Source organism: Pseudochaenichthys georgianus, unplaced genomic scaffold (genome assembly GCF_902827115.2).
Source record: "Pseudochaenichthys georgianus unplaced genomic scaffold, fPseGeo1.2 scaffold_373_arrow_ctg1, whole genome shotgun sequence".
Lineage (NCBI taxonomy): Eukaryota > Metazoa > Chordata > Actinopteri > Perciformes > Channichthyidae > Pseudochaenichthys > Pseudochaenichthys georgianus.
Window position 1 is genome coordinate 169,549 of NW_027262963.1, and position 8,767 is coordinate 178,315.

At 46.6% G+C, this 8,767-nt stretch overlaps 1 protein-coding gene across 1 annotated transcript in view; it reads left to right on the forward strand.

Moving 5' to 3' along the window:
• LOC117442236 (NACHT, LRR and PYD domains-containing protein 3-like) overlaps nt 1-8,767 on the forward strand; it is a 123,494-nt gene that overhangs the window by 106,632 nt on the left and 8,095 nt on the right. Inside the window, exons 5-11 of the mRNA XM_071202382.1 lie at nt 1,284-1,391; nt 1,893-1,971; nt 2,111-2,330; nt 2,474-4,277; nt 4,364-4,537; nt 5,321-5,494; nt 6,278-6,451. Coding sequence (XP_071058483.1) covers nt 1,284-1,391; nt 1,893-1,971; nt 2,111-2,330; nt 2,474-4,277; nt 4,364-4,537; nt 5,321-5,494; nt 6,278-6,451 — 2,733 coding nt within the window. The remainder of the gene's footprint in view (nt 1-1,283; nt 1,392-1,892; nt 1,972-2,110; nt 2,331-2,473; nt 4,278-4,363; nt 4,538-5,320; nt 5,495-6,277; nt 6,452-8,767) is intronic.

Sequence of the window (8,767 nt, forward strand, 5' to 3'; positions counted from 1 at the left end):
CCCACAGGGAAAGCAGGGCCTCTTGACCTTTGCCCTGTTCAAATTACAAACAGGACACATAGGGAAACACTAAAATGCTCCCCTGCACATACAATAAGAGAATATTCTCTAACAATATATTTAATGCAGCCAAACCATTTATTACAATGCATTCATGTGATGACTTTCAAAGAGTAAAGCAAGCACTGCTGAATAAAGAATGATTTTATCTTTTACGAAACGTTTTTTTTTCATATGGAATGCAGTTGGAGGTCAACCAATCACAGAGCTTGAGGACTGATCACGGGGTTTGTCAAGCTAAGCACATGGTGTAGTCCCAAACGATAGCTGAGGATTCTGGGTAGTGTAGTGTCTTCTGCCATCCTTTACTCCGAAAAAACATTTGTTTCTCCGAATCGAAGGGGGAAAATACAAAAGCATTGCACACAATTTAAACCAATCAATGTTGTGTAATTAACAAGGATAATCTGGTATTTTTTAGACGATGAGTAGTGCAGATATCACTGTGACATCAATCGACATTAAGGAGAATACTTACTTATCCGTTATCCAATGGGAATGGCCGCTCGTAATACATTACAGGGGACATGATCATTATCTTTTAAATAACGTTAACTAAAGGGAACAATCTATTTGACACAGCTGAAGCTCTGGCCTTCCTTAAAAACTAACTAATTTAATAAAAATCACAGTTGCATTACACACAATGCACTGTTTTTTGAGAACACAAATTCGTAACTAATGTAATTTTTACATTCTGACGAAAAATTTAAATTATTATGAATACAAATAAAATAAAAGAAGCCTCCCGTGAGTTACTACAAGCTATAAAGTAGATTTTAAAAACGTTTTATAGAATAAAGGCTCACTGCGGGACGTTGTAGAAATGCGTGTGTGCACCACGACAAAAGAGCCTCATTCACTTTACATTTTTTTTTTTTTTGCGTGGTGCCGACACGTACATGTAGCAGAAAGCGTGACTCCACCACGAAATGCAGTGTTAAGGAGTCGTGGTGGAGTCACGCATTCTGGTGAGACCAGGTTGAAACATAATAAACATCTATATTGATTCTGACTCATCTGCATCCAACTCACAGGTTCATCATTGCTTTGAGGAACAATATGAATAATTTACCCCTTTTAGAAGTGAAGAAATAGTCATTTGTTCTGGGCACGTCATTTTCGAGCCTGAGACCTGAAAACAGGCTCAGGGCTTAACAGGTTAAGAGATTTAACATCATTTACATCCGTTTTTGTCCGGCTTGCATCGGTTTCTGTTTCAGGGTCCAGCAGCAGAGACCAGACTCCCCCAGCTGTCTGTCCTTCAAGAGCGACTGGTCGAAGGAGGCCATCATAACCTTTAAAGAACGACCTCCATCTGCTGATCAGAGGTAAGCTGTACCTCATAGCAAGAGTCCGGTTATGATAAAATAAAACTAGTTCTTAAGGTCTCGTCCGACCCCTCCTCGTCTCCACAGTGGGAGGGGCCGTGAAACTCCACCTGAAAACTCAGGCTGTTCAGAAGCTGTTCCACCATCTCTCAAACACTTCTGATGGAGGAGACTGAGCCTTCATCAAAGGTGCAGGAGGTGGAGCTGGGGGGGGGGGGGGGGGGGTAAGAACTGTCCCTAGGTCTGCCCTCTTCCTGATGAACAGCTGTTAGCCAGCTGCAGAGTCCAGTCTCTATCCACACAGCCACGTTCCAGGAGGACCAGAATGAAGGACGGACAGAATCCTCTGCTCTTCAACAGTAGCTGGAAATAAATATTCCTGTAGTGCAAAGTTCCCGCTGAGGCCCAGGACCAGCACCCTGTTTCCCTGTCCTCCTTTACCCCGAGTGTGTCTCTGTGGACAGACATCCTGTGAGCTAATGCTTCATGGTTCCTCCACAGAGGGGACCAGGAGAGCTCGGAGGTTCCCGGTGGTCAGTCTGCCCAGCAGCATCAGACACAGCTGGACTCCATATTCACGGTGAGTGCATGTCCTACAGATACTTGACCTCTCTTCTGTTCACAGTCATCTCCATGCTGCACTTTCAGAGAGTCCGTCTGTCCGGATCTGATGTTTGGATCCATGGTTTATAGTTTGTGTCGTTCATGTGATGTTCCAGCTGCTGGAGGACCACGTCGTCTCCTTTGTGAAGAGCGAGCTGAAGAAGTTCCAGAAGACTCTGGGTTCAGATTACCCAGAATGCTTAGAGAGTGAGGATGAGGAGGGGTTGGAGGCTGAGGATGAAGAGCAGAGGAGCAGCAGAGAGGCATTCCTGAACATCACACTGCACTTCCTGAGGAGCATGGAGCAGGAGGAGCTGGCTGAGCGTCTGCACCACAGTAAGAGGGTTTCTATAGCGATGTAACACTCTGGATAAATGTCTCCTCTGCTGATGTCTCAAGAGACCAGCATCTATCCATATTTCATCCAGAGAACCAGAGTTCCAGTGGGACCTAATGATCTTTGTTGCGTGTTCTTTCAGGAACCTTTGCTGCAGAGTGTCAGCGTAAACTTAAGTCCACCCTGAAGGAGAGGTTCCAGTGTGTGTTTGAGGGCATCGCTAAAGCAGGAAACCCAACCCTTCTGAACCAGATCTACACAGAGCTCTACATCACAGAGGGGGGGTCTGCAGAGGTCAACAAGGAACATGAGGTCAGACAGATTGAAACAGCATCCAGGAAACCACACAGACCAGAAACAACCATCAGACAAGAAGACCTCTTTAAAGCCTCACCTGGAAGAGATGCACCAATCAGAGCAGTGCTGACAAAGGGCGTGGCTGGCATTGGGAAGACAGTCTTCACACAGAAGTTCACTCTGGACTGGGCTGAAGGCAAAGCCCACCAGGACATCCAGTTCATATTTCCATTCACCTTCAGAGAGCTGAATGTGGTGAGAGAGAACAAGTACAGCTTGGTGGAACTCGTTCATCACTTCTTCCCTGAAACCAGAGACGCAGGAATCTGCAGGTTCGATCGGTTCCCGGTCGTGTTCATCTTTGACGGTCTGGATGAGTGTCGACTTCCTCTGGACTTCCTCAACACTGAGGTCCTGACTGATGTCACAGAGTCCACCTCAGTGGATGTGCTGCTGACAAACCTCATCAGGGGGAAGCTGCTTCCCTCGGCTCGCCTCTGGATAACCACACGACCTGCCGCAGCCAATCAGATCCCTCCTGAGTGTGTGCACATGGTGACAGAGGTCCGAGGGTTCACTGACCCACAGAAGGAGGAGTACTTCAGGAAGAGATTCGGAGATCAGGAGCAGGCCGGCACCATCATCTCCCACATCAAGACCTCACGAAGCCTCCACATCATGTGCCACATCCCAGTCTTCTGCTGGATCTCTGCTTCAGTTCTGGAGGAGGTGTTGAAAACCAGAGAGGGAGGACAGCTGCCCAAGACCCTGACTGAGATGTACATCCACTTCCTGGTGGTTCAGTCCAAAGTGAAGAACGTCAAGTATGATGGAGGAGCTGAGACAGATCCACACTGGAGTCCAGAGAGCAGGAAGATGATGGAGGCTCTGGGGAAACTGGCTTTTGAGCAGCTGCAGAAAGGCAACCTGATCTTCTACGAGTCCGACCTGACAGAGTGTGGCATCGATATCAGAGCAGCCTCAGTGTACTCAGGAGTGTTCACACAGGTCTTCAGAGAGGAGAGAGGACTGTACCAGGACAAGGTGTTCTGCTTCGTCCATCTGAGCGTTCAGGAGTTTCTGGCTGCTCTTCATGTCCATCTGACCTTCATCAGCTCTGGGGTCAACCTGCTGTCAGAAGAACCAGCAACCTCCAGGTGGCGTAAAGTCTTCAGACCCAAACCTGAACTAACACATCTCTACCAGAGTGCTGTGGACCAGGCCTTACAGAGTCCAAACGGACACCTGGACTTGTTCCTCCGCTTCCTCCTGGGTCTTTCTCTGCAGACCAATCAGAAACTCCTACGAGGCCTGCTGACACAGACAGGAAGTGGCTCAGAGACCAATCAGGAAACAGTCCAGTACATCAAGGAGAAGATGGATGAGGGTCTGTCTGCAGAGAGAAGCATCAACCTGTTCCACTGTCTGAATGAACTGAATGATCGTTCTCTAGTGGAGGAGATCCAACAGTCCCTGAGTTCAGGACGTCTCTCCACAGATAGTCTGTCTCCTGCTCAGTGGTCAGCTCTGGTCTTCATCTTACTGTCATCAGAAGAAGATCTGGACGTGTTTGACCTGAAGAAATACTCTGCTTCAGAGGAGGCTCTTCTGAGGCTGCTGCCAGTCGTCAAAGCCTCCAGGAAGGCTCTGTGAGTACAGAGATCATTGATTTAGTGAATCAGTTATTAACACACTGCTGTCTCCTGAATAACTGTTGTCCTCATCGTCTCTTCAGGCTGAGTGGCTGTGAGCTGTCGGAGAGAAGCTGTGCAGCTCTGTCCTCAGTCCTCAGCTCCCAGTCCTCCAGTCTGAGAGATCTGGACCTGAGTAACAACGACCTGCAGGACTCAGGAGTGAAGCTGCTGTCTGCTGGACTGGAGAGTCCACTCTGTGAACTGGAGACTCTCAGGTCAGAGACCAGAACACTTTGACTCAGCCAGCAATACAAGTCCATACCACCATCAGCCATGCTGCTGTGCTGTGGGAAGCCATCTCTCACATCTGTATCTTTGTAACGCAGCAATGAGAGAACACACGTTCACATGCATGTGTCATGTTTCGGTTAGCTACATTTAACCAAGTGACTTTAGCCAAAGCCTTAGCTAGCTTTGTTTTAGCAACTCACTAAAACAAATGTGTTACATATATTTTGTAGTACCCATTTGTGAAATATGACAGCTTGAGTAGCTTTGAAAACCGTGATCCTGGATAGAATGAATTTCATATTAATGAAACCTTAAATGAGACAAAGTTACCTAGCTAGCTCCCCCGCCTCACTTCAGTCAACATCGTTAAGTCTGATTTCTTTGTGGGTAATTGGACCATGTGACATATACTAAGAATAACTTTATAGGAATAGTCAGTCTTCTACTTCCTTTTTAAATGTTGCCTCGAAGCGCAGACTGCAGGGATTTCAAGGAATTTCCCGATATTCGAAACAGAGAAGCCAGATCCAGATGTATTTGTAGGCACGAGTACATACGCTGTTGATGGCGTTCTGCTGAAAGCAGCAATGGAACAAACCGGACTAAACTCTCCATGTGTTTGCTCCAGGGAGGCAACCCCCCCTAGACTTCCTATTGGCTGGTTCCATCACATGCGCCATTACAATCCTACATATCATATCTTATCCAGGGTGATTCATTTTAAACACAATTGTTGTTTCTCTTTTGGTTCACTCTGTTCTCTTCAGGCTGAGTGGCTGCAAGCTGTCGGAGAGAAGCTGTGCAGCTCTGTCCTCAGTCCTCAGCTCCCAGTCCTCCAGTCTGAGAGATCTGGACCTGAGTAACAACGACCTGCAGGACTCCGGAGTGAAGCTGCTGTCTGCTGGACTGGAGAGTCCACTCTGTGAACTGAAGACTCTCAGGTCAGAGACCAGAACACTTTGACTCAGCCAGCAATACAAGTCCATACCACCATCAGCCATGCTGCTGTGCTGTGGGAAGCCATCTCTCACATCTGTATCTTTGTAACGCAGCAATGAGAGAACACACGTTCACATGCATGTGTCATATTTCGGTTAGCTACATTTAACCAAGTGACTTTAGCCAAAGCCTTAGCTAGCTTTGTTTTAGCAACTCACTAAAACAAATGTGTTACATATATTTTGTAGTACCCATTTGTGAAATATGACAGCTTGAGTAGCTTTGAAAACCGTGATCCTACATAGAATGAATTTCATATTAATGAAACCTTAAATGAGACAAAGTTACCTAGCTAGCTCCCCCGCCTCACTTCAGTCAACATCGTTAAGTCTGATTTCTTTGTGGGTAATTGGACCATGTGACATATACTAAGAATAACTTTATAGGAATAGTCAGTCTTCTACTTCCTTTTTAAATGTTGCCTCGAAGCGCAGACTGCAGGGATTTCAAGGAATTTCCCGATATTCGAAACAGAGAAGCCAGATCCAGATGTATTTGTAGGCACGAGTACATACGCTGTTGATGGCGTTCTGCTGAAAGCAGCAATGGAACAAACCGGACTAAACTCTCCATGTGTTTGCTCCAGGGAGGCAACCCCCCCTAGACTTCCTATTGGCTGGTTCCATCACATGCACCATTACAATCCTACATATCATATCTTATCCAGGGTGATTCATTTTAAACACAATTGTTGTTTCTCTTTTGGTTCACTCTGTTCTCTTCAGGCTGAGTGTCTGCAAGCTGTCGGAGAGAAGCTGTGCAGCTCTGTCCTCAGTCCTCAGCTCCCAGTCCTCCAGTCTGAGAGATCTGGACCTGAGTAACAACGACCTGCAGGACTCCGGAGTGAAGCTGCTGTCTGCTGGACTGGAGAGTCCACTCTGTGAACTGAAGACTCTCAGGTCAGAGACCAGAACACTTTGACTCAGCCAGCAATACAAGTCCATACCACCATCAGCCATGCTGCTGTGCTGTGGGAAGCCATCTCTCACATCTGTATCTTTGTAACGCAGCAATGAGAGAACACACGTTATACCATCATCGATTCCATTCAAGATTCAGAGGTTTATTGTCATGTCAAATACACAACTACGGTGTAGTTATGCAATGAATGAAACACGTAGGCCAGAGGTTCCTCAACAGTGCAATTACAAGACGTACATTTAAAAACAGTGCAAGCTCAGGTGTTAACCCTCTCTTAACATTGTTGTTGTGAAGCGAGACACAACACATGTGTCACAATCCTCCAAATGACTCCTGGCACGACCTTCTTTAAAGCCTCGAAAAGGAGCTTTCATCATTAGTGATTTGGGCAGCTCTTATTGGCCGAAGCGTTTGACCTCCAGAACTCATTTGGGTAGTTTCAGCCGAGCACCTCCTAGTCCGAGGCTCTCTTCCTGGAAACGGTGGATTGCTCCCTCCGGGTTGGCAGTGAGCGGCCGTTTCTCGATGTCGAGTAAAGCTGCTGCAGAGCCACTATTTCAAGTATACTACGACATCGAGTGGCGCCGAATGCTGGGCATTCAAACAGTCCTCCGGCGCTACTCGATGATGTAGTATGCTTGAAATAGTGGCTCTGCAGCAGCTTTACTCGACATTGAGAAACGGCCAGTTTCTCTCCAAAGTGAGGAGTTCAACTATCTCAGGGTCTCGTTAACGAGGGAGGGTCAAATGAAGCGTTAGATGGACAGGCGGTCTGTTGCAGAGTCAGCAGTGATGCAGGCGGTGTACACAATCGTTAAGAGAGAGGAAGCTGAGCTGGAGGTCCGTCTGCGACCAACCCTTACTCCCCGTCACGAGCTTTAGGTAGTCACTGAAAGGATGAGACCACAGATACAAGCAGTCTCACTGAGCGTCAGACTAAAGCTTCTTCTGCAGGCTGACTGGGCCTCAGAGATTGGGGGAGGAGCTCTGAAGAGACAGAACATGCCGAGTGATTTAATTTGTGTCCTGGGACGCCTTAGGACCAGCCAGCAGGAGCTGAGGCGGAGCTGGATAAACTCCATTTCATTATTCTGTGTCTAACACTCTGGATGATTTCTGAAATACTACATTTATCTCCACAACGAGCAGCCCTGATAGGCCACACTGTGAGCGTCTGAGAGGATCTGCCTGGTGGTGTTGGAGGTCTGATGTCCAAACTGTAGTAGAGTGTGTCGGCTGCAGATCTTCTCGTAGTCATCTCTCTTGTCTTTGTTCACATGATCCTCTATTCCTTTGTTTTGTGATCTGTTCATATCAATAAGACCCTTACCATGGCTGTCCAGTTGAACTGTGAAGCAGTGACTGGAGTTGTGGGTGTAGAGATGACCCAGAGGTGATGCAGTAATAAGCCCCGCCCCCTTCCAGTCCTGGACCCTCAGATGATCTGACGGCTTGTTTGTGTGTCTGCAGGCTGTCAGGCTGTCTGATCACAGAGGAAGGCTGTGATGCTCTGGCCTCAGCTTTAAACCCCTCCCATCTGAGAGAGCTGGACCTGAGCTACAATCATCCAGGAGCCTCAGGGGGGAGGCTGCTGTCTGCTGGACTGGACACGCTCAGGTATGGAGAGGCACTCAGTCTGATGGAGGAGGTAGAAACTTATGGCCCAAACAATGCCTGCAAAAAGAAAATACACGATACATGTAAAGACAATTCATCAAATATAGAACTTCAGAAGCAGAAAATAAATCTAAAAGATAGAAGAATAAATTAACCAATATATGAGAATATGTAAGAAAGAATACTATAATGAAATACTAAGAATAATCAGAAAGGTTGATGGAAGGTATTAATAGTGTTGTTAGAAACGGAGCAAAGAGTTCAGGTTACCCTGAGTTTCTTGTTGACAAAGATCATGTTATCAATAACACAGAAGAAGTGGTTCATGGTTTGAACCAAGTCTTTGTGAATGTGGGGCCGGATCTGCAGAAAGAATGCAAAGCGTAGAAACAACTAAAGGGGAAGATACAGACCTCTGGAATGAAAACAACAGCTCTCTGTTCCTCAGAGCAGGCGAAGAAAGAGAAATCAGAGACACTGTAAATGTAAAAGCAAGTCCTCGACCGATTGGAATCATATCGATTTGATTAGAGTCAAAAACATTATTGAAGAAATTGCAGAACCATGGACACATCTTTGTAACTTGTCTTTTCCATCTGGTACATTCCCTAATGAAATGAAAATAGCTAAAGTTATACCATGATATCAAACTGGGATAAACACCGAGACACGCATCA